General features: G+C 46.4%; 1 protein-coding gene across 4 annotated transcripts in view; it reads right to left on the reverse strand.

Annotated features, from left to right (window-relative positions):
• Positions 1–26210, reverse strand: part of wdr95 (WD40 repeat domain 95) — a 199440-nt gene that overhangs the window by 53516 nt on the left and 119714 nt on the right. For all 4 annotated transcript variants that reach the window (XM_038819069.1, XM_038819068.1, XM_038819070.1 and 1 more), the window contains 3 exons: positions 10353–10455; positions 909–1015; positions 746–825 (listed from right to left, as the gene is read on the reverse strand). In XM_038819069.1, coding sequence (XP_038674997.1) covers positions 746–825; positions 909–1015; positions 10353–10455 — 290 coding nt within the window. The remainder of the gene's footprint in view (positions 1–745; positions 826–908; positions 1016–10352; positions 10456–26210) is intronic.

The following is a 26210-nucleotide window of genomic DNA, read 5'->3' on the forward strand; positions in this document are numbered from 1 at the left end:
TTACCGTTCCAAGTATGGTATTGCATGGTTTAGCTCCCACCATGAAGGCGAGCTGCTTGGAGTTCTGTTCTAGACTGTTCTCTGACTATGTGACTACATACATCATACAATGAGCAGTGCACTCTCTAGTCCCATGTTAACCCTTGCTCTGCTGATCACCGTTACAGTATAATGCATACAGACACCCCCTCCCTCCGGCCGCAACCCCCACCCCGATAAGTTAATTGTAAGTGAGCTTATAGGCGATAAGTTAATGGTAGGTGAGCTTATAGTTTTTGACTACATTGTTGTTGGGTACATTAACTGTTTTGTTACATTATCTGTTTTGTAACATGCTGATCTGAGCCACCTAAACTAAGATTATATCTGTAGAGCAACCTGATGCCAAATGAACAGCTAATTATTTAAACTAAGCTATTTATTATCATGACAAACCACATTTGACCCTAAGCCATGAAACCCTGGCCAATGAACTACATTCTGATCTGCTCAGGATAGCGATCAGTGGAAAGTTCTCAAGTTCTGATCCTATCCATTGGAACAGTAATTAGTGAACCAGTTGCATCTGTTGTCCTCACCAGTATGCGCTAGCCTAAGGTGTTGGAGGTCTTCATCCATATTACCTAGCAGTGTAAAACAATTCATGCATTTTAAAGTCAAAGCTAACATCCTGTAAGGTAGGTATCCCAACTTCCATTGTCTTGAATCTAAATCTCGAAGAAAAGCCCTTGTTGACATAATTTACCTTTCTTTAGTATTCTCAAACAGTGGCCATTATTAGGATTCCAGATCTTCAAACATCCATCTCTTCCTCCTGTAATTAGTCTACAGGAAAAAAGGGTTATTGTGAGTTTTCTTGTCACTAATGTCAACAAATAATTCATATGCACAAAGTAATAAATTCTCACCTCCTTCCACTGTCATCAAATGTCATGCAGCAAATGGCAGAATCATCATGAGCTCCACTAAATTCAAAGGTAAGGTTTCCTGTGTCAAGGTCCCAGACTTTGATTACCTCAATAAAACACACATATTTAATGTTTCACTTTGCTTCACTTATCAATAAGACTTTTAATGACTTCTCAAAAACCTAAATTCAGTTATAACTTTATGAATTAATTTTACATTTTGGTTAAGCCAGCAGGCCTCTCATGACATTGGTCACAGAGAGTCAAGGATGTCCCTTCTAACTGCTGTCTGCTGTGTGTGACCAGCTGCTTACACTGTGTGGCTGCTTGAAAATGTTACGGTTAATGCGCAGCCATGCATGTGCGCCTATAAAAGGGAACGTTGTTCGTGAGTAACTTGTTTGCTAATTTCCCCGTATATTCCCAGTTGCTGCCCACCTGCACAACTTAGAACATATAAGAAATAGAAGCAGGAGTAGGCCGCCAGACACTTCAAACCTGCCCGCCACTTAATATGATCATAGCTGATCTATGTCAGCCTCAACTCATTTTCAGTACCATTTCCCCATTGCCCTCTATTCCTCTATCTATCAAATATTCATCTACCTCCACTTTATTCTAAAAGTATTTTTATTCTCCTTTTTCACATTTTTTCCCAAATTTACACCCATCAATAAACAATAAAAAGTAACAAATGCAAAGTCAATCCCTATATCAACAACAACAATCCCATCCTCCCACCAAACCCCCAAACATTAGCCTGCTTGTTAACATAAACAAATGATAAAAAGGAATCAGGAATCACCCATAGTCACCATTAGCACATACTGACCCCCGACCCCCAACCCTCCCAGCTCCCCTCCTCCCCAATGTTCGATGTAATCCAATTCTTGAAAGTGCATAATGAATAACGCCCATGAATTGTAAAACCCCTCCATCCTTCCCCTCAGTTCAAATTTGACCTTCTCAAGCGTCAAGAAATCCAGCAGGTTCCCCCCACCACGCCAGTGCACAGGGTGGAGAGGTTGCTCTCCACCCTAACAGGATCCGCCTTTGGGCAATCAATGAGGCGAAGGCTACAACATCTGCCTCCGCATCCGTTTCCAACCCCAGCTGGTCCGACACCCCGAATATGGCCTCCCAATGGCCTGGTTCAAGGTTCACGTGTGCACCACTTTAGCAATTACCTGAAAAACCTCCTTCCAGTAATCCTCCAGTTTTGGACAGGACCAAAACATATGAATGTGGTTTGTGCCTCCCCGCCCCCCCCCCCCCCCCCCCCCCCCCCGCAACATTCACTCACATCTACTACCTCCTCAAAGAGCCGGCTCATCCTCGCCCTTGTATGGTGTGCTCTATACACCACCTTCATCTGTATCAGCCCCAACCTCGCACACAAGGTTGAGGAATTCACCCTCCGGAGCACCTCACACTAAAATCCGTCCTCCATACCCTCTCCCAACTCTTCCTCCCACTTTGCCTTGAACCCTTCCAGCAGCGACTTCTGCTCTTCCAAAATACCACGTAAACGGCCGATACTACCCCCTTCTCTAGTTCCCCTATCGTCAGCTCCTCCTCCAGCAATGTGGAAGCTGGCTCTACTGGGAATCTCTGTATCTCCTTACTGGCAAAGTCTCAAACCTGCATGTATGTAAATATTTCCCCTGTTCCAGCCTATTCTTCGCTCCCAGCTCCTTCAATCCAGCAAACCGACCCCAAGGAACAAATCTTTTAATGTCCTAATTCCGTTCTCCTCCCATCTCCGAAAATTTCCATCCCACTTCCCTGGCTCAAATCTATGGTTCCCCCGAATCGGCATTTCCCTTGACCCTGCCCCCAACCCGAAATGTTGGCGAAACTGCCGCCAAATTCTCAACGACGCTATTACTACCGGACTCCCCGAGTATCTCCCCGGGGCCGTCGGGAGCAGCGCTGTCACTAGTGCCTTTAATCCCGACCCCCTACACAAACTCTTCTCCATTCTGACCCATTGGGAGTCAACCCCTCTGACCCAGCTCCGTACCTTCTTCACATTCGCCGCCCAGTAATAATACATCAGGTTTGGAAGACCCAGACCCCCTGCCTGCCTTCCCCTCTGTAGCAGCACCTTTTTAATTCTGGCCACCTTCCCTCCCCATATTAACAAGGTAATCATCCCTTCAATCTCTCCAAAAAAATGCCTTTGGCAGGAAATCGGCAGGCATTGGAAAATGAACAGAAATTGCGGCAGCACATTCATTTTAACCGCCTGTACCCGACCCGCCAATGACAGAGAGGCCATCCCACCTTGCCAGATCAGTTTTCACCCTCCCCACCAAACTAGAAATGTTGTACGTACGGAGCCCCCCCCCCCCTCCACCCCCAATCTCGGACAACCTGCACCCCCAGGTATCTAAACTGAGTCCCTGCCCTACGGAATGGCAGCCCCCCACACCCCTGACCCGACCCCTGGCCAAGACACCACAAAATGTTAACTTTTGTCTCGATTTAATTTGTACCCTGAGAAAGACCCAAACACCCGAAGCAGCTCCAGTGTTCCCCCTATTGACACACTCGGTTCCGACATGTATTATAATAACAAGTCATCGGCATATAAGGACACCCTATGCTCTATCCGCGCCCGCGCCCCCCCCCCTCACCCCCCCACCCCCCCCCCCACCCCACACCCCCCCCCCCCCCCACTATCCCGTTCCATACCCCCAAACTTCTTAACGTGATGGCCAATGGCTCAATATCCACCTCCACTTTAAATACTTCTAATGATTCAGCCTCCACCACCCTCTGGGCAGTGAATTGGAGAGATTCACCACACTCTGCGAAACATTAGTTTTAAATGACCGGCCCTTTATCTTGTAACCTTGTCTCCTTGTTCAAGACTCTCCCGCTAGTGAAAACATCTGACCATTTACCCTGTCATACCCATTCAGGATCTTATATGTTTGAATAAGATCACCCCTCTCTCTTCTAAACTCCAAGGCGTACAGACCAAAGCTATTTAGTCTCTCTTGATAGAACAACCCTCTCATCCCAGGAATTAGCCTGGTAAATCTCCTTTGGACTAAATCCTTTTTTAGGTAAGGGGATCAAAACTGTACGCAGTATTTCAGGTGAGGCCTCACCAACACCCTGTACAATTGCAGCAAAGCCTGCCTATTTTTAAACTCCAACCCCTTTGCAATAAAGACCAAACTGCTGTTTGCCTTAACTACATGTTGGACCTGCCTACCAACATTTTGTGATTCATGCACGGGAGCACCTAGATCCCTCTGTACTTCGCTCATCTGCAATCTCTCTCCATTTCGATAATAATCTACCTTTTTATTCCTCCTTGATATAAATCAGCTTTTCTGGTTAACTATAGATGAGATAGATAAAATTTTAATTGAGAAATCATTAAGAGTGATTGACTAAATCACATTAACCATGAGAGTGAGGATAGCCGACTAGCTGGGAACTAATCAGATAAGACTCTAAATTTTTACATTTTGCAAGTTGCTCGAGACGTGCCAGAGAATCCAAGGCCAGTGACAAAAGACTCCATTGTTTGCAGATGCCTTCCCAGGCCTTGACAGCTGTGTTTCCATGGTCAGTCAGTCAGGGTAATAATGACTTCTTGAAAACTGTGCTAATCTAATTAATGTTAGAGGCATAATTGGCAAGCCAGGGTGTGGAAAATTACACCAAAACATTTCACTCTGAAATTGACAGACAGTTTGGTCAAATTGAGTGAAAAATAAATTAGTTGAAGCCAATCAGAGCTGTAAAGAAGGCAAAACTTTAAGATAACAATTTTTTTAAAATCACTTGTCGGGATGGAAAAATTCATTCCGGAATCAATCTAACTTCTTTTTGAAACCTATGTCTTTGCTGATGCCTTTGCTATCGCCATTTTTATTTTGTTCAAATCAATCTGTAATTTTGTACTGTGTGTTATGATTTGAAGAATTATCACGATTTGTATTTTAGACTCAACCACTGTATTCGCAAAAGACAATCAATCTGACCTAAGTTGGTTTTGTAACCAAACGTTTACCAGTGGACACTAAAGCTGTCAATAAAGTTCAATGAACACAGCCTGAATTTCTGTTATTTGGGAACTAAGAAGGGATAACGCGTATCCAGGATTCTGAATAGACACAGAGATCCATCACTCCGACAGAAGTGCATGACCTCACACTTCCCCACATTAACCTCCATTTGCCAGGTTTTCGCCCAGTCACTGAATCAATCTGTATCCTGTTGCAGAATCACAATACACTCATCACAACATTTCCTTCCACCTGTTTTATATAGAAGAAACACTGGGGAGAAGGCAGGAGAATGGGATTGAGAAAAATATCAGCCATGATTGAATGGCGGAGAAGACTTGATGGATCGAATGGCCTAATTCTGCTCCTATGTCTTATGGTCGCAGGATAATAGCAGCAATGATTATACTATGTATGGTACAACACCAGAGTCATTGATTGAGAGTGACTGAGCTAACTTCTTTGGGGATTGTCAAACACAACTCTATTTCTGTTTGTTACCCAATAGTTTTGGGTTTCCTTTCATAGAATTTACAGTGCAGAAGGAGACCATTCGGCCCATCGAGTCTGCACCGGCTCTTGGAAAGAGCACCCTACCCAAGGTCAACACCTCCACCATATCCCCATAACCCAGTAACCCCACCGAACACTAAGGGCAATTTTGGACACTAAGGGCAATTTATCATGGCCAATCCACCTAACCTGCACATCTGTGGACTGTGGGAGGAAACCAGAGCACCCGGAGGAAACCCACGCACACACGGGGTGAACATGCAGACTCCGCACAGACAGTGACCCAAGCCAGAATCGAACCTGGGACCCTGGAGCTGTGAAGCAATTGTGCTATCCACAATGCTACCGTGCTGCCATTTGATTTATATATAAACTGTCTCTAAACAATATTTCTTTAGCTGCTTAATTCCTTATTCTTAAAGAAGAGAATAATCAGAAGGAAATGCATGTAAAATGCATCAGTTAAAGGTTGAAAAACATTGATGGGAGGTTCACAGGTATGAGCGCGGGAGCGGCTGCGTTTTAGCAAGTTCCGGCTCTGCCCAGCTCTCAATCTTTGAGATTATACTTGCACACATCTCTATTTTGTCTTTTCTTGGTTTACACAGTGTACGCAATGTACCGAGTGTTGTGGATCAATGTCTCAGCTCTATTGGGTCAAGGTGACAAGCTTTGATCCTTGTGGTAACTGGAGGGAGTTGGAGTGGGGCCCTGTCTTTGGTGCCATAGCTGCTTTTGAGAGGATTTCCGCCCTGACAGCTGCTACCAATGAAGTGAATGCACCTGAATGTCATGAATCTGCGATGCGGGACATCAAAGCCCAATTTAAAGAGTTGCGAGGTGTCTTTATGAAGGCAATGGTGGCGCACGAGGAGGTACTTGTGACAGAGAGACCCGCCTTGGTGCAGGTCCTATTGCATGGCCTATCCTGAGGGATTCAGCTGAGGACACAGGGAACTGGTGCGGAGCCTGGTGTCTCAGGTGAGATGTTGAAGACTTTCCCAGCCGAGTTTGAGAACTGGCTTCTATGTTTCGGGAGACTCCATTTGGAGGATGAGCAGCTCAAATTCAATGGAGCACATTTAATCCTGCCTCCGGGGACTGGGTTTGGGGTGACCTTCCAATCTCTGGTTCTGTGTGGTCCTGTATGGTCCTGTTCCTGGTGTTAGTTGAGAGGACTTGGGGTTGCTTGGGCAGGCCAGACCATCCCCCAATTTGAGAGCCTGGGCAGTTGACCGCCTGGGCTCGGTCGAGTCAGCATGTTGGAGCTAATGGTGCTCATGTTCCGATTGTGTGAATCCTTGGAAGATCCTGAAGAATTCTCACATTTCAGATCCTGCTTTATCCTACTTTCTCTGCGCACCAGTAAATTGGTCGTTATCCTGATGACTACCTCACTCCTCAGTTGTTATCCTGGACTTTACTCCCTGATAATCATGTTGTTGTCTGTTAATGTTGTAATTTTATCCACTTGAAGGGAAGTAACTACTTCAGGGGTGATGTCCTGCACCATTAGCTATCCTGATTTGATAAAGTTTCATTATGTTGAGCTGAATATTGGTTGCGAGATTTGTGCACATTGCTTTATCCTAATATACCCTCAGGGGGAGGGTGAACAGGGCCGGAGGGGGGTGAGGGGGGAAGGGTGTGGATGGTGTGGCTAATTCTGTCTTTGTGATGTTCAAGGAAGGTTCCCCCTGTAGTCAGATCTAATATTTTTTTGGCTGCGCCTTATTCTTCTTCAGGCCCAGGTGGACTGTACATTATCCTGTTGAATCATAGAATCATAGAATTTACAGTGCAGAAGGAGGCCATTTGGCCCATCGAGTCTGCACCGGCTCTTGGAAAGAGCACCCTACCCACGGTCAACACCTCCACCCTATCCCCATAACCCAGTAACCCCACCCAACACTAAGGGCAATTTTGGACACTAAGGGCAATTTATCATGGCCAATCTACCTAACCTGCACATCTTTGGACTGTGGGAGGAAACTGGGGCACCCGGAGGAAACCCACGCACAGACAGTGACCCAAGCCGGAATCGAACCTGGGACCCTGGAGCTGTGAAGCAATTGCGCTATCCATAATGCTACCGTGCTGCCCGAGGGATTTGGTTTGGTTTGGGGCTGGGCTAGGCCAGGCCAGGCCGGGGGCGGGATTTACGCCGGCCCCGGGCGATTCCCCGACCCTACGGGGGGTCGGAGAATTCTGCCCCTTGTTCTTCTTCTTCACCCTTTTTCTGACTTGGAGAGGTGTTAAGGATGTTGCTTTTATTTTTCTTACTATTGGTGCCCTTGTAGCTAGCTGTGGTGATGTTAGAAGGAGGGCCTTGGCGGCACGACTAACAGATATGTATTTACGTTGGCTTTTGGATGGCCAAATCCTCTCTCTTTGGACGGACTTGGCTGTTTGGGGTGGGGAGGTGTTCCTGTGGTTCCGGGGGCTGAGGGTGTTAGTTTGGGGGCCGCTTTAACAACCCTCCATTCCTGGTGTGGGTTCCCTGCCATTCTTTCGATTGGGATCAGACCGTGTTCCTATTGGTTCTAGGCCACAAGATATCCTGTTGCCTTTTTGAGGGTGGTCATGGTGCTGATGGTTCAATGGCCTGTTTTATCCTTGGATCTGGGGTTGGGAGATGGGGTTGTGGAGGATCAGTTCACTGTTTTAGGTTCTTGTTCTTGTTACCTTTGTACTTCTTCCATGGGAGACACTGGTCTGATAATACAAGTTTGGTTGTGCCCAGTCCTCCCTCTGACTTTTTCCTTGTTCTTTGCCATCTCAGAAGTGTAGGATGGTTGCCTGTTCCGGTTTGGTTATGTAGAAGAGTTTAAATTGGGCTGGAAGAGTTAGTCGATTTCCCCTAAGCACTGGGTATTATTTTCTTCGCATGTCGTTCTGTTTTATAGCTATGGGTGAGATGTAGGTCAAAAATGTTGACTGCATCCTGTTCAGGTTTGGACGGGTTATTTATCCGTGGGTGGATCCCATCAGGGATTTTGTCCCTGATTCATGCGGTCTTGTCCTGTAGCTGCCTTTTTGTATTGGTTTGTTTCATGTGAAAGTTTGTAAAAAATTGTAAATTCCAATAAATAGACATGAGAAAAAACAGTGATAATGTAGGAGTTCTGTGAAGTGAAGAACAGTGATAACGTAGCGGTACTATGGATTGAAGCATTGTCCTACTCTTTGGTGGTAATTGTTGCCATTTCAGGCTTTGCTAACAACAAAGACCAGAATATAAGAATGGCTTGCAGCACAGAAGGATGTTATCTGACTTATTGAGTCTGTGCCGACTCTTTACAATTTAGCTGGTCCCACTTGAACGTGCTTTCCCGTAGCCCTCCTACAGTTTTCCCTTTTAGTTGTTATCCTTTCTGAAAGTAACAATTGGACCTGTCTCCAGCAGCCGTTCAGGCAGTGTATTCCATTCCAGATCCAAACCATTTGTTGTGTAAAAAGACTTTGCTCATGTTGCCTTTGTTTCTTTTGAAATTGGTGTCCTCTGGTGCTCAGTGCTTCAGCCAATGGGAATAATTTCCCTCTAACTACCTGGCCTCGGCTGCTGATGGCTTTGAATGCCTCGGCCAAATTTCTTCCCAACATTCTCTGCTCTTAAGATAGAACATAGAACATAGAGTACAGAAGGGGACCATTCAGCCCATTGAGTCTGCACCGACCCACTTAAGGCCTCACTTCCACCCTGCCCCCATGACCCAATAACCCCATCTAATCTTTTTGGTCACTAAGGGCAATTTAGCATGGCCAATCCATCTAACCTGCACGTATTTGGACTGTGGGAGGAAACCGGAGTACCCGAAGGAAACAAAGATAGAGGTCAGCTATTTATTTTCACCTGAACAATTTCTTTTAAGAAAAGAATTGAATAAAATAAAATTGATTGGCAACCAAAAGACAAAAATTTAGCATTTCTAAATCAAATATGTGCAAATTGCCAAGTGTCTTCTATCAACTGTATAATGTGCATATAGCTGCATAATAAATTCAACACAAGAATCAATAGCCAAATCAAAATTAAAATACACCTAACATTTTGCATCTTTTATTAATATTTTCCTCATATCGTCAGTACGTTTAGGGCCAATGCACAATTATATATAATCATGTTCAAAAGAAAATGCAAAATGATGAACCATATTAATTTAATGGAGAAATAGCATCTTTGTGCTCTGAATAGGAAAGTAGCGTGAAATTCACATATCACACTGAAAGCAAGCTTTTGGGTGCAATTCTCCGGAAAGTTTTCTCAGTGTTGTAGCGAGCGGGAAGTGCCGCGAGCTCCCTGCCCTCAGCCCAGCAAGGCCTGCAATGCAATACAACGTTAAATAGCCCACTTAACAAGGCCCCACAGGCTTCTCACCACAAATGAAGGCTGACCAGCTGATTCGTCGGGACCGCACTCGCCAGTCCCCTGCTAACAAGGTCGAGTAGCAGTTAAACAACTCTTGCTGTTTAACCCCACTCAGCACGCAGCCATGGTGCTGAGATGAAGAGTCACAAGGTTTGGAGATGCGGACCTGGCAGGATCCTAGATGCAGTCGAGGCCAGGAGGGAGATCCTGCTTCCCTCAAGTGTCCCGGAGGGTGAGCCACAGGGCGGCCAGTGCCGCCTGTGATGAAGTGGCACTGGCCGTCAGCTCGGGAAGCATGACCAGGATGAAAGGCCTCCAGTGCCACACAAAAGTTTGTGACCTACACCGGGCCGCATGCTTGAGGTGACCCCCCCCCCAACCAAAACCTTTACACCCCACGTGACCAACCCCCAACCCTCCATTGGCCCCCAACCCTACCTTCACTCCCACTCCCTTGGAAAAAGTTTTTAAAAGGAAAAAAAAAAACTGTAACAAGGAGTCCTACTGTAATTATTGTTCAGAGCACACACTTACTGATCCTTCTGAACAAGTGATGACTTGTCGAAACTCGTCACTGTATTTGCAGCAGAGTACTGGTTCAGTATGAGAGCAGATATGGTGTGGCTTCAGCTGGGGTCTGTAGGATACCAGAGAAATGGAACAAATGTGAAATACTGCCTCAGTATCAGGTAGAATCCCTTTAAAACCAATATTGACAAGGTATTGTTAATTGTGTACAGCTGATTTACACACTATCCTGGTCCAATTCCTGGGACTGGGGAGTGTTCAAGTTCAAGGTATTGGTTGGGATTCCAGATCAAACGTGATACTGTACTGATGCAGGTAGGATGGGCTGCATTTTCCAATCTGACACAGGCTAAAAATGGCAGATGGGGCCTGAATACGGGGTTCTCACCGCTGTTCCTGGTGCCTGCAAGCTTCAGCAGTGCTGCATAAGTGGACAAGATGTCCTGCCAAAGTGGAAGTGAGCATTTCAGAATTGCAATATTGTGAAAGTGGAAAAGTCTTCAAATGCATTAGAATACATTATCCACTGGATAAACTGCTATTCTTCATTGTACAACAGTAAAATCTAAGTCTGACGGTGTAGAAGTGTTTTAGCTTTGGCTTTTACTTGATGTTCAGTTCAAACATATTTTTGGCTGTTTCAAAACTTTGACATATAGCTGAGATTTTGGCTGTTCTTAAAGGCTTTAATAGATTTAGCTCAGCATTTTTTTGGACAGAGTTGTTCAGTGGAATCTTATTCTGAATGCTCAGTTGACTTCCAAGCCCATTAATGGATTCTGCATTTTGCTTATTAGATTTTGTTAACACAGCTGTCAAGGAAAATGAGACCTTAGGTTTTGTTTTACAGGTTTATGTCAAAAAGATTATGTTTGGGCAGCACGGTGGCACAGTGGCTTAGCCCTGTTGCCTCACGACGCCAAGGTCCCAGGTTTGATCCCGGCTCTGGGTCACTGTCTGTGTGGAGTTTGCACAGTCTCCCCATGTTTGCGTGGGTTTCGCCCCCACAACCCAAAAAGGTGTGCAGGCTAGATGGATTGGCCACGCTAAAATTGCCCCTTAATTGGAAAAAATGAATTGGGTACTCTAAATTTATTTTTTTTAAATTTAAAATAAAAACTAAAAAGATTATGTTTGTAAGTGGATCATCAAGTAACGTTTATTTTTGACATGTTTATGAGTTCCTCATACTTCCTAATGCTATCATAGGGCTCCTGAGTTGTGCTTATAGTAGATAGTTATAGTTGGGAAGTTGGTGGCATGGTGGTAATGTCATTGGACTGGTAATCCAGAGTCCAAGGCTAATTCTCTGAGGACATAGGTTCAAATCCTACCGTAGCGCTGGTGGTTTAAATTCAGTATATTCCAGATTTATTAAAAGCGAGTCTCTGTAATGGTGACCATTCCAGAAACTGATTCCTGCCTCCCTAATAAGCCTTCTCTTTGCAATAAGGCATTGCATTGAAGTCTAACTGATTGACTTGATGGACAATATAAGGAACAAAATAAGGTTGTATAGTGCTTTAAATGTACGGCCTCTACAGACCACATAACTTGCACCTTATGAATTATGATTAACACAATCAGCTGCCATCTAATCACAAGTGAAATCTCCATGAAAATAAAGCTCTCCAACAGTTTCTCCTGATTCTCATGCAATAGGCTACAACCCTGACTTTACAATTAAAACTCAGACCAGTTGCATTCCACAGATGACCGAGTAACTTGGAAACTCCTGATGCTGTGGGCAATTGTGATTATCTCTCCAACTACCCTAGTCTCAATTCCCAAACAAATATTTACTCATTTTTTTCTTACTTCCTTAGCATTCTGGATTACCAGTCCAATGATATTACCAATTCTATATTTCAAATGATATTTGAAAAATAGACATTTTTTTATATAAGTATATGCCCTGCATTTGCAGCTGTGATTTTCTGCTGTTTTATAAGTGCGAAATTGGAGTCAAACAGGTGACAGAAGTTTACAAGTAAAAAGAAGTGATGCTTGATGGTATAATGAACAGAGGGCCGTGTGATACGATACTTTGCCCTGACATTCTGCAGTGTCTGCAGTGAGAAACTGGCTAAAATCAGAAGGGAATGGAATAAACAAAATTAATGGCATCTGACTTATAGAAGTCTGTGCAATTTCAGGGTTAATACTACATAGGATATACAGCACAGAGAGAGACCACTTGGTTAAATAATCCATGATACCATGTATGAGCCACCTCCCATTTTTCCTCATTCTAAATATATCATTATAAGCCCCTTATTCCCATCTCCCTCATATGCTTACCTCGTGTCCATTCAAGAGCTTCGATACTATTCTCTTCAACCACTCCCCGTGTTAATGAGTTCCACATTGTCACCTCTTTCTGGTAAAGATATTTATTGAATTTCCTATTGGATTTCTTGATACCCATCTTATATTGATGGTCTCCAGTTCTACCTTTCCCCCACATTTGGAAACATTCTATTTGCATGTACTGTATCAAAATCTTTGAAAGATCTCCATTAGGTCACCCCTTGGGCTTCTCTTTTCAAGAGAAAAGAGACCCTGCCTGTCCATACTCTCCGTATAGGTAGCCCTCATATTTCACAAATTTTTTTTGCATCCTCTCCAGCACATCTATCATTTTTTTTTTAAAGTAAGGTAACCAGAATTATACATCGTACCTCAGGTGCGACTCACCAAGGTTTTGATACAGGTTTAGCTTTACTTTTCACTTCCGCCATTCTCAAAATAAAGTTTCATATTTGGTTTGCTTTTTTACGGCCTTGTTTACCTGGGGCGAGATCTTCTGGTGGTTCACACTGACGGGATCTTCCAGTGCACCCCCGCTGCAGGTTTCCCAGTGGCTTGGGGTGGATTCAATGGGAAATCCCATTGACATCGGCGGAATCTTGTGGTCCTGCCGATGTCAATGGGATTTCCAATTGTATCCACCTCACTCTGCTGGGAAACCCATGGGGGTGGTGCGCAATTGGCGGGGTGAGAAGATCCCGCCACCGGCCAATGGCGGCCGCTTCCTGCCACTGACAAACATGCCACGGGAAGGCCAGAGAAACTCACCCCTGGTGGTTACTTTTAGTGATTTATGTATTTGTATTCCCAGATTCCTTTGCAAACTGCAAACACTTTGGACACAATTTAACTCCCGCGTTGTGTCTGGCTAGGATCTGTGCGGGCCGGGGAGAGGTCCAAATTGGGAACCATGTCGGGTGCTGAGCTGTTTGTGATCAAACTGGCTCACTCCTTGTTATAACCTGCCTGCTTACCATTGGCTGGGGACTAATGACAATCCCACAATCCTGTGGGGGGGCGGAGAAATCATTAGCAGACTCCCTGCAAAAATAGAACTGGCCAGCTTGGAACCAGCAGAGAGAGAGGAGGGAGCAGCAAAGGAAGTAGCTGCTGCTGTTGTATATATATGTTATTGTAAATAAATGTTATTTCTTTGTATCCTGACAACTCGTGCTGAATTCTTCGTGGCCCTCACAAAATTCCTATTGGCGGGATCCGGATTCTGTCTAGATGCGGCGCAAAGCTAATTGAGGCCAATTTCAGGCCATCTCAATCTCATTAGGGAGATGCCAGCCCAATCTAACAGCCTCCTATGATCTAACCGGCTCCCCAGTTAGAGGTCATGCAGGCGCTGATTAGGGCTCATCCACACAAACGTGGACCAGACTTCACGGCCCCGGAGGGTTTCCCAGGCTATTGGAGACCCCGGAGTACTCAGGAACAGCGCACTGTGGCACCCTTGTTCTCCCTCTGACACCCGGGCAACATGGCACTCAGCGCCGGCCCTAGGGTTGCTGGCGCCCCGGGCAAGCTGAACTTCGGCGCCCTTCGGGGGGGGGGGGCGAGGCAGGGGGCGGGGTCCGAGGCAGGGGGGGCGGGGCCGAGGCGTGGGGGGAGCGAGACGGGGGGGGGGGGCGAGACGGGGGGGGCCGAGGCGGGGGGGGGGGCCTGAGGCGGGGGGGGGCCCGAGGCGGGGGGGCCCGAAGGGGGGGCGGAGCCGAGGGCGGGACGGAAGGGGGGGGCGGCCGGAGGGGGCGGAGGGGGCCGCCCTGGGGGAGGGCGGGCCACCGCGCATGCACTGGTTGGCACCGGCCCAACTGCGCATGCGCGGGACCCGAGTCTCTGGCGCCCCTAACACATGGCGCCCCGGGCGACTGCCCGAGTTGCCGGTGCCTTGGGCTGGCCCTGATGGCACTGCCAGGGCCGGCAGGGGCACTGTCGGGGTGCCTGTGTGGCGAGTGTTAGGGTGCCAGATGCCAGGGTGGCACTGTTGAGAGCCAAGACTGTGCCTATGAAAGGAGGGATGAGGGGGGATATGGCGGTTGGGGGGGGGGGGGGGGGGGGGGGGGGGGGGGGGGGGGGGGGGGGGGGGCTGTGAAGGGGCCTCCGGAAGGTTGGGCGGGATTAGGCTATTGAGTTGAATAATCAGCCATGGTCATAATGAATAATGGAGTGGGCTCGAAAGGCCGAATCACCTCCTCCTGCTCCTATTTTGTATGTTTCATTGTTAGATAACGGTGGGGAACTTGCTGGACAGAGCAGAGGAGAAATTCCCAGCCAAACCTGCCTGAAATGACACGTAGAAACTTTTCCATTAGATCTTTCCCTTCATCTTTCTTGTCAAAATATAATACCTCATATTTATCTATGTTAAAACTCATTTACTAATTATATGTCATCTTTTCATAGAATGTATAGAATTTACAGTGCAGAAGGAGGCCATTCGTCCCATCAAATCTGCACCGGGTCTTGGAAAGAGTACCCTACCCAAGGTCCACACCTCCGCCCTATCCCCATAACCCAGTAACCCCACCCAACACTAAGGGCAATTTTGGACACTGTGGGCAATTTAGCATGGCCAATCCACCTAACCTGCACATCTTTGGACTGTGGGAGGAAACTGGAGCACCCGGAGGAAACCCACGCACACACGGGGAAAATGTGCAGACTCCGCACACACAGTGACCCAAGCCGGGAATCGAACCTGGGACCCTGGAGCTGTGAAGCAATTGTGCTATCCACAATGTTACCATGCTGCTCTAAAGTTTTGTTCAAGTTTGTTAGCACCTTATAACTTGTTGCAGTCCTTCTCAGAATTGACTATCCCTCAATCTGGTGCCGTCAGTCATTTCAGGAATTGTGCTTTTATTTCCAAAGTCTAAATCATCAATAGGAATTATGAAAAGTCATGGTCTAAAAACAGATCCTTGTAGATCACTTTCCATCGTCTCCCATTCGGAATAATTACCCTTTACTCCGATGCTCTGCTTTTTGCATTGAGTGAATTACTTATCCTTTCTACTACTTCTTCCCTGAGTCTGACTTTATTCATTAGTCTATAATGTGCTACCTTATCAAAGGCTGTTTGAAAATCGAATTACAAAATTACCCCCGAATACTCTTTGTTACCTTTCCAGATCAAGCACGATTTCCAATTTTCAAATCCAAGTTGATTATTCATTATTATACATTTGGTTTCTCGATGCTCTTCTCTCCCATCCATGTTAAGCTGACTGGTCTACCTCCCCTCATTAAAAAAATAACGTTTGCTGTCCATCAATCTTCTAGCACGACACCTTTCCCCAATGAATTATTAAAAATATGAAGCAATGCCTCTGATATCTCTTCTCCAAAATCTTGATGTAATCTATCCAGGCAGGGACATTATTCTTTTTAAATTTAAAGAGATAATTATTTAATATTTCACCTCTTTTAAATACAGTTGTCTCATTTCTAATCTTATCATTCAATGTCATGTCCATCGGTCCTGTTTCCTTGGTAAATACTGAAACAAAGTAATTACTTAATAATAATAATACTTGTCACAAATAGGCTTACATTAACACTGCAATGAAGTTACTGTGAAAAGCCCCGAGTTGCCACACTCCGGCGCCTGTGCGGGTACACAGAGGGAGAATTCTGAATGTCCGATTCACCCAAGAGCACGTTTTACGGGACTCATGGGAGGAAACCGGAGCACCCGGAGTCATTTGCATCTAAAATCTAAGACTCCTTGCCTAGTCATCCTTGGAAACTCCATGAAAATCAATTTGACCAAAGAACATAGGTTTAATAATAAAGATAATCTTTATTAGTGTCACAAGTAGATTTACATTAACACTGCAATGAAGTTACTGTGAAAAGTGTTCCCTCGTTGTTCGACCTCATTGCTAACCAATATCGTTCCCATTTTCCATTCCCAAGTTCAATTTCAGCCCGTCAATATAGACTTTTCTTACCTTACATTTTAGGGGCTGGTTTAGCACAGGGCTAAAGAGCTGGCTTTGAAAGTAGACCGAGGCAGGCCAGCAGCACGGTTCAATTCCCATACCGGCCTCCCCGAACAGGCGCTGGATTGTGGAGGCTAGGAGCTTTTCACAGTAACTTCATTTGAAGCCTACTTGTGACAATAAGCGATTTTTATTTCATTTCATTTATTACCTTACATTCTTCCCAGTTACCATCTTAAAGTTTATGAGGTTATGTTCACTATTTGCCCAATATGTATTTTCTGCCCTATTACATTTTTTTTTAAAATGTTCTTTTCATGTACTAAATACTCTGTTTGAGCTGCACGCAGAGAAATACTTTTCACTGTTCCTCGGTACACGTGACAATAAACAAATCCAATCCAATCCTACTTTTACCTGCTCTGGCTCATTCCATCACTAGATCCAATTGTGAATTCTCCCTTCTCGCTACATACATACAGAATAAAAGCTTTGTAAACATTCTAGGAATTCTGATATCGTAACTCCTTTGGGCAACTAAAATCAGAGTAGTTCAAATTCCCTATTATTATTCTGGGTTGGATTTTATTTATTGTTACATGTACCGAGGTACTTGAAAAGTATTTTTCTGCGAGCTGCTCAACAGATCATTAAGTACAAGAAAATAAAATAAAATAAAATAAAATACATAATAGGGCAACACAAGGTACACAATGCAACTACATAACACCGGCATTGAGTGAAGCACACACGGGTGTAGTGTTAATGAGGTCAGTGAATAAGAGGGTCATTTAGGAGTCTGGTAACAGTGGGGAAGAAGCTGTTTTTGAAACTGTTCGTGCGTGTTCTCAGACTTTTGTATCTCCTGCCCGATGGAAGAAGTTGAAAGGGTGAGTAAGCCGGGTGGGAGGGGTCTTTGATTCTCGGGCCTGGGGCGGCACAGTGGTGCAGTGGTTAGCACTGCTGCCTCACGGCGCTGAGGTGCCAAGTTCAATCCCGGCTCTGGGTCACTGTCCCTGTGATGTTTGCACATTCTCCCCGTGTTTGCGTGGGTTTCACCCCCACTACCCAAAGATATACAGGGTAGGTGGCTTGGCCACGCTAAATTGCCCCTTAATTAGAAAAAATGAATTGGGTAATCTAAATTTTTTTTAAAAAATTATTCTAGGGCCTGAATTTTTCATTTGGTGGGGTCTCACTTCCTGCCATCTGGAGAGTGAACTGGCAACACATCCTCGCCAACTCATGACAAAAAATGGAAATCTGTGTGGGAGTTGGGATCATTCTGAAAGCTAAGTGTAGGTTTTTGCACCTTCAAATGTCATTATTAGGTGCTGTATTTTAATGCAGTGATTCATCTCAGAGATTTGTCCTTTAAACTGACCTTTCCAATGATCAACTTTGTGTAATTATTCACATACATTACCATCTTTTCCATCATGCACTGAAAATGTCATAACTTGCCCTTGACTCTCCTCTATTTTTCCTTTGAGTCAACTCGACTGCCTGTGCTGGCTGTTGAAAATAGAACTGCTCCTGTAGGTAGAAAATGCGTTGCACCTGCTCTCCCCTCCATTGAAATGAAATGAAAAGAATGAAATAAAAATCGCTTATTGTCGCAAGTAGGCTTCAAATAAAGTTCCTGTGAAAAGTCCCTAGTTGTCACAAACCGCCCGCCGCCTGTTCAGGAAGGCTGTTACGGGAATTGAACCGTGCTGCTGGCCTGCCTTGGTCTGCTTTGAAAGCCAGCACTTTAGCCCTGTGCTAAACCAGCCCCATTGATTGACAGGCATGCTGCTTTGAAGTGAAAAGGGACTTCTATTCTGTCAATGGAGCTGATAGCTTCGTGTTACAAACCTAATGGAGGTCCCTTGATCAGGACTTTGCGATTTCCCGTGGCCTCCCTGGAATATGAACTTCCCCTTTAACAAAGGTAGGCTTTTCCCTTTAAGGTGGAGAGGTTTCCCCTTTACAAAGAGAGTCCCAGTTGTATAAAAACGCCGTTCTAGCTGCAGGGTGGGGAAAGAGACCCTTCGGGGAGTGGAGGAGTATTGTAATTGTATCAAAATAAACCTTCTTCTGTAATTTCGACTTCCGTCTATGCATTCTGCCTACTGTGGATTCAACAGTGGCGACAAGGATTCTGTGGAGCTGCCATCGACACCGGTTGCCAAGTGCCTGGCCCACCTCATCTAGGCTTCGGCAGGTCCCACTACTAACCGCCGAATTGCCACACCCAGGAAAGCTGGAACCTTTTGAGCAGGTACAGATGATTGAGGGCAATATGTTGAACACATGAACTATTTTTTTCAAACAAATGATATTACTGGCGATGCATAAAAGCTGTTACATTACTGACAGCTTGCGGAGGGCCCACCTACAGTGTGATAAAGAGCTTGACTTACCCAGACTGCCCAGGTACCTGGTCGTTCGCCGCCCTGGTGAGGGAGCATTTTGACCCGAAACCATCTCTCATTGTATGTTGTTTCCGATTCTACATTGCTGCTCAGACCCAAGCCGAGTTGGTGAGTGACTTCTTGGCCCGCCTCCGAAAACTGGCTGTGACTTGCGAATTCGGAGTGACACTGAATGAGGCACTCAGGGACCGTTCGGTGTGTGGGCTCCGCGATGCGGCCACACAACGGAAATTACCAGCTGAGGCCCACCTGGTCCTGCAACACGCGGTGGTGATAGCTATCTCCAGAGAAAGTGCCGAACGAGAGATCCAGGAACTGCAGAGACTGACAGTGCTCCGTCTGGAATGTAATCGCAAGCACCTATCACACTCGGCTAGACCCGAGAAGGCTGACACCTGACAATGGGACACCTGCTGGAGGAACATGGACCGCCATAATAGAGGCCAACAACACCGCCGGGCATTCTCCCCTGACCAGGAGGAACAGGAATGTGACCACTAGCCAGCGTGAGCTGCAACAGGCCACAGAAATCAGAGAGATAGGAAACCCTGTGAGGATCTACCCTCTAGGCACGACCACCCGCTACGTGATGGTGCTTACTATGTGGAAGATGCGGAAAGCACCTTCCAGCAGTTACACTGCATGGCTACGCCAAGAGTAGCACCATCCGGTTCTCCCTCCGGATTAATGGCTATCCAATCTGTACGGAACCCAACACTGTGGCAGCAGTGCTGATAGCCCGTCACCGTTCGTTCAACCGCATTCGGTCTGGCCTTCAATCGCTGTCGGACACAAATGTGAGGCAATAGTGGGCACTTCAACGGTTCCGGTCAAGCATGGTCAACAGTCTGCAAACCTTCCTCTGCTGGTGGTCGACAGGAGCGGTCTGAGCTTGTTGAGGTGAGCCTGGCTACTCCACTTGCAGTAAGATTGGCAGCGGGTGTACTGCATGCACCTACCTTGTCCTGAGGGATTTCTATCGAGGCTTCCATCAGTATTCAAGGATGGCTTGGGCATCAAAAAAGGGGCTGTGTCCTAAATAAGTGTGGACCCCATGGCTCGACCACGCTACTTCCGTGTCCAACCTGTCCCTTGTGCCTTATGACCCAAAATGGACGCTGAGTTGGACTGGATGGAGAACTTGGGCATCATCTGCCTGGTACAGTTCTCTGACTGGGCGGCGCTGTTTGTCCAGATGCTTTGTAACCGAAAACATGCACAGGGGGCCATATGAATACACCCGCCTTTCCCTTTGGGGTTTCCTCCGTTTTGCGATATTTCAGCGAGCAATGGAGAACATCCTGCGGGACCTGCTCTGGGTGGCGGTCTATCACAATGCCGTTCTGATCACAGGCTTGTCTGACCAGGGGCACCTACAAAATCTGGCCAAGATGCTGGAGCATTTTGAGGCACACGGCGTCCACCTCCAGTGAGAGAAATGTGTATTCAACACCGCTAATGTAACTCGGCTACCGCATAGACCGGCATGGCTTGTACCGGGTGGAAGAGAAGGTAAAAGCAATTCGGCAGCCTCCTGTACCAGCTGGCCCAACGGAACTCAGTTTGTTCTTGGGAATGGTAAACTACTATGGCACGTTCCTCCCACTTCAGACCCTGAAGCCACCTGGGTTGGCCACTTCCTCACACAAAATGGAAGAACGCAAAGGTTACAAGGTAAAATGGACATTGGCAAAGAAACAAGCAGTCTGCAGAATCCCCTGTATTCTAGCTGCTACAGAAACCCGACAGAATTGTAACTAACGAGCTGTGCATATTAATGAAGCGATTCACGGTGATTCCCAGGCACAATGGACACAACAGTTAACTGCAATTGAAACATTCTATGGAAGGTCAAACATTCCGGCGCCAGTGGAGTCCAAGACAAAGGACACCAATAAGGTGGAAGGAACCGCCCGGTGATCGAGGAACATCCCCGTTATTGGGGAAATTCAAATCAATCGATTGGGAAGAGACCCAATCAATTGCAGGTTTATAGAGGGTCCGCCCAGAAGGATGCAAAGCCCCTGGGACCTATAAAAGTCAGGTCCCAGGACTGATTCGCTCTCTTGACCAGCCTCCCAGCGCTCCTCTTGACCAGCTCTCTTGACCAGCTCTCTTAGCCGGCCCTCCCAGCAGAACATTTTAGCAACTCTCGAAGAACCTTGAGAAGGAGAGGCCTGGTCAGCAGCCGCCATCAAGTAAGTGTCATACAACGCACGCTACGAAAGTAGACACTCCTGACCCCTTTAGTCCACACCAACTGGAAGCCTGCGGATCCAGGAAAAAGCAAGAGGCCATTGTTCCCTGATCCGGCAGTTCCCTTATTCCAGATAAGTATTGGCCTGTTAGTGGTAGGATTAGCCTAGTCTTGTAGTTTTATATGCATAAGTAGTAGATAACTGTATTATAATAAACGTGTCTTGTTTGAACTTACTAACTGGTATATTGAGTTATTGGTCTGAACTTGAACTTGATTCTTGTGGCGGTATCATAACGATACCTGGCGACTCTAGAGCTAAGGAATAAAACAGAGCCAAATTGAGTGTAAAGCACACTCACCCAGAACGAGCAACAACCCTCTCCTGCTGAAGAAGGGGCAACACTGGGAGTGAGGTCGAGAGCAGCAAGCGGCTTTTGTCAAGGAGAAACAACAACTACTTCAACCCATCCCGGCCAATCCTACTGACCTGCAACATTTCCCTGTATGCCATCGGGGCCAAGCTGGCCCACACCATGGGTGACAGATCTGAACATCCCATCGCCTTCGCCTCGAGAATGTAGGCTGACGCAGAGAAGCATTATGCCCGGATCGAGAAGGAGCGTTTGGCTGTCATATTCAGGGTCAAGAAATTCCATCAATATGCCTACGGGCATCGCTTCACTGTTCTCACAGACCGCAAGCCACTCTTGGGGCTCTTCAAGGAGGATTGGCGATTCTCCCCTCATTGCTTCCGCCCAAATTCAGCGATGGGTATGGTTGTTCGCAGTGTATGACTGTTGGAGCACCACTCCAGACCTAGATTCCTCACGCCGGTGCATTAAGCCATTTGCCCCTGCTGACCAGGCCACCTCCGCCAACGACAGCCAGCGAGGCCATTGCCACCCTCCATAGCCAGCGAGGCCATTGCCACCCTCCATAGCCAGCGAGGCCATTGCCACCCTCCATAGCCAGCGAGGCCATTGCCACCCTCCATAGCCAGCGAGGCCATTGCCACCCTCCATTTTATGGACACGCGACCGGTCAGGCCATTCCTCCCTCCATGGGTGGACCCAGACTAACCCTCAGCTATCCCGCGCCCATCACATGGTGCAATACTTTGCTTTATTCATTTATGGGATGTGGGCATCGCTGGTTAGGCCAGCATTTATTGCCCATCCCTAGCTGCCCTTCAGAAGGTCGTGGTGAGTTGCCCTCTTGAACCGCAGCAGTCCTTGAAGTGAAGGGACTCCCAATCTGCTGTTAGGGAGGGAGTGCCAGGGTGTTGCCCCAGCGACAGCGAAGGAGCTGTGATTTATTTCTAAGTGAGGGTGGTGAGTGACTTGGAGGGGTTCCCAGGTATCTGCTGCTCTTGTCCTTCTAGATGGTAGTGGTCGTGGGTTTGGAAGGTGCTGACTAAGGAACCTTGGCGGGTACTGCAGTGCATTTCTGGACAGTGAAAAAGGCTGCCACAGTTCGGTGGTTATTGGAAAGTTTGAATGTTTATGGAAGGGGGAGCAATCAAGCGGGCTGCTTTGTCCTGGATGGTGTCAAGCTTCTTGAGTGCTGTTGGAGCACTCATCCAGGCAAGTGGAGAGTATTTCATTACACTTCTGACTTGTACCTTGTCGATGTGGACAGGCTTTGGAGGGGTCAAGAGGGAAGTTCTCGCTGAAGGCTTCCTAGTCTTTGACCTGCCCTAGTAGCCACAATATTAATGTGACTAGTCCAGTTCAGTTTCTGATCAATTGAACTACTGCAATCCATATGGTGTAGGTGCACCCACAGTGCTGTTAGGAAGGAAGTTCCAGGATCTTGACCCAGCAACAGTGAATGAGAATGGCAATGCAGTTCCAAGTCAGGATGGTGTGCAGCTTGGAGGGGAACTTAGAGGTGGTGATGTTCCAATGCATCTAATAATAATAATGGTTATTATTGTCACAAGTAGGCTTACATTAACACTACAATGAAGTTATTGTGAAAAGCCTGTAATTGCTGCCGTTCTCCTTCTAGGTGGTAGAGATTGCATGTTTGTAGAGTGCTGTCAAAGGAGCCTTTGTGAGTTGCTGCAGTACACCTTGTAGATGGGACACACTGCTGTCACTGTGCATTGGTGGTGGAGGGAGGGGATGTTGAAGGTGGCGGTTGGGGTGCCAATCAAGTGGGCTACTTTGTCCTGGGTGGTGTAGAGCTTCTTGAGTGTTGGAGCTGGATTCATCCAGGCAAGTGGAGAGAATTCCATTACACTCCTGACTTGTGCCTTGTAGAAGATGGAGAGGTTTTGGGGAGTCAGGAGGTGAGTTACTCTCTGCAGAGTTCCCAGCCTTTGACCTGTTATTGTAGCTACGGTATTCATATGGCTGATCCAGTTCTGTTTCTGATTAATGGTAACTTTCATGAAGCTGATACTGGGGATACTGCCAAAGGAAAGTGATTGGATTCTCTTATTGGAAATGGTCATTACCTGGTATTTGTGTGGTGTGAACATTACTTGCTGCTTATTAACCTAAACCTGGATATTATCCAGGTCTTGCTGCATTTGGACATAGAATTTCATAGAATTTACAGTGCAGAAGGAGGCCATTCAGCCCATCGAGTCTGCACCAGCTCTCAGAAAGAGCACCCTACCCAAGGTCAACAACTCCACCCTATCCCCATAACCCAGTAACCCCACCCAACACTACGGGCAATTTTGGACTCTAAGGGCAATTCATCATGGCCAATCCACCTAACCTGCACATCTTTGGACTGTGGGAGGAAACCGGAGCACACGGAGGAAACCCACGCACACACGGGGAGGATGTGCAGACTCCGCACAGACAGTGACCCAAGCCGGAATCGAACCTGGGACCCTGGAGCTGTGAAGCGATTGTGCTATCCACAATGCTACCGTGCTGCCCTGAACTGCTTTAGTATCTGAGGAGTCATGAATGGTGCTGAACATTGCGTAGTCATCTGCAAACATCCCCGCTTCCGACCTTATGAAGTAAGGGAAGTCAATGATGAAGCAGCTGAAGATGGTTCGGCCTAGGACACAGACACTACCCGGAGGAACTCCCGCTGTGAGGTCCTGGAGCTGAGATGATTGACCTCCAACCATTACAAACATTTTCCTTTGTGTCAGGTATGATTCCAACCAACTGAGAATTTTCCTCTGATTTTAGACACTAAAGACATCAAGGAGTATGGGGGAAAAGTATTTAGATAGAGGACCAGCCATGATCACATTGAATGGTGGAGCAGATTTGTTGGTTCAAAAGGCCTACTCCTATTTTTTATGTCTATGTTTCTAAGTGTTGAATCCACGGTAGGCAGAACATATAGACAGAAGTAGAAATTACAGAACAAGGTTTATTTCAATACAATTAGAGTACTCCACTCCCTAACGGTCTCCTTCCCTGATCTGCAGCTAGGCCGGGGTTTTTATACTACTGGGGCTCTCCTTGTAAAGGGAAAACCTCACCCTCTTAAAGGGGAAGGCCTGCTTGTCTTAAAGAACCTTGCTTCCATCATAAGGTCAGAAGTGGGGATGTTTACTAACGATTGCACCATTCATGACTCCTTGGATACTGAAGCAGTCCCTGCCCAAATGTAGCAAGAACCTTGACAGTATCCAGGTTTATGTTAATAAGCAGCAAGTAATGTTCACACCACACGAATACCAGGTAACTTCATTGCAGTGTTAATGTAAGCCTACTTGTGACAATAATAACTATTATTATTATTGGATGCATGGGAACACCATCTCTACGTTCCTCTCCAAGCTACACGCCATCCTGACTTGGAACTGCATTGCCATTCTCATTCACTGTTGCTGGGTCAAGATCCTGGAACTTCCTTCCTAACAGCACTGTGGGTGTACCTACACCATATGGGTTGCAGCAGTTCAATCAAACAGCTCACCACCACCTTTTCAAGGGTAATAAGGCAAGGGCAACAAATGCTGGACTAGCCAGCAAAGCCCACATGAGTTCCTTTATTAACGTTGGCTGGCTTTCAAAAACTTCAGCTCAGCTCAGCAAGTAGTCTTAAAACGTTTACTAGTCTACAATAACAGAATGTGTCTCTGATGTGGTTCCTTGTTTGTTTACAAACCTAATAGGCATTTAAAGGATTATAAATCTTCCCCCTTTGGTTTGCTTTTTGTGTTTCAGGATTTTCATAGATTGTTAGAGGTTTAATACTTTACCAATGATTTTAAAATAATTCCCATTCCTGAAGAATGCACATAGTGCATATTGGGTGAATGGCCTTGGAGGATACATGAGGACATAGAAGTACCTCAGGGCGGACGGGACTTGGGCGGATGTCTTGGAGAGAGTCAACTCTTCCTCCTCATGTGCGAGGCTTAGTCTCATCCAATTCAAGGTGCTGCACCGGGCCCACATGTCCGGGACTAGGATGAGTAGGTTCTTTGGGGGTGAGGACAGGTGCACCAGATGTTCGGGGAGTCCAGCGAATCATGCCCATATGTTCTGGGCATGCCCAGTACTGGAAGAATTCTGGAAGGGGGTGGTGGGGACGGTGTCGAGGGTGGTTGGATCCAGGGTCAAACCAGGGTGGGGACACAAGGGGGGGGTGTTCCGTATTATAGTTTCTATTTTTTTTCTCGCTACGGTTATGTAACTTAACATTGTGTTAATTTAAGTTGTTGTTAATATGTTGGGTTGTTCATTGAGGAGGGGCGAAGGTTCATGATTGTTGTCATTATTGTTATTGTTGGTATTTTAGTATGGTTTGATGTTGTTATATAAATTCTAAATTTTCCAATAAAAATTATTTTTTTTAAAAGAAGTACCTCAGGGCAACATGGTTGATACATGGGGGCATAGCGAAGCAAAAAAGGAGACATAGGTTGGCATGGACAAGGAGTGGCACTGGGGTAGATGGGGTGTTGAGTGGGGGAAGGTGGATAGGGTGTTGAGTGGGAGGGGTGGAGGTGAGGTATAGAGGGGCCTTTAATCAATGTTTGGAGCTCAGAGTCTTGGAA

Source organism: Scyliorhinus canicula, chromosome 14 (assembly GCF_902713615.1).
Source record: "Scyliorhinus canicula chromosome 14, sScyCan1.1, whole genome shotgun sequence".
Classification (NCBI taxonomy): domain Eukaryota; kingdom Metazoa; phylum Chordata; class Chondrichthyes; order Carcharhiniformes; family Scyliorhinidae; genus Scyliorhinus; species Scyliorhinus canicula.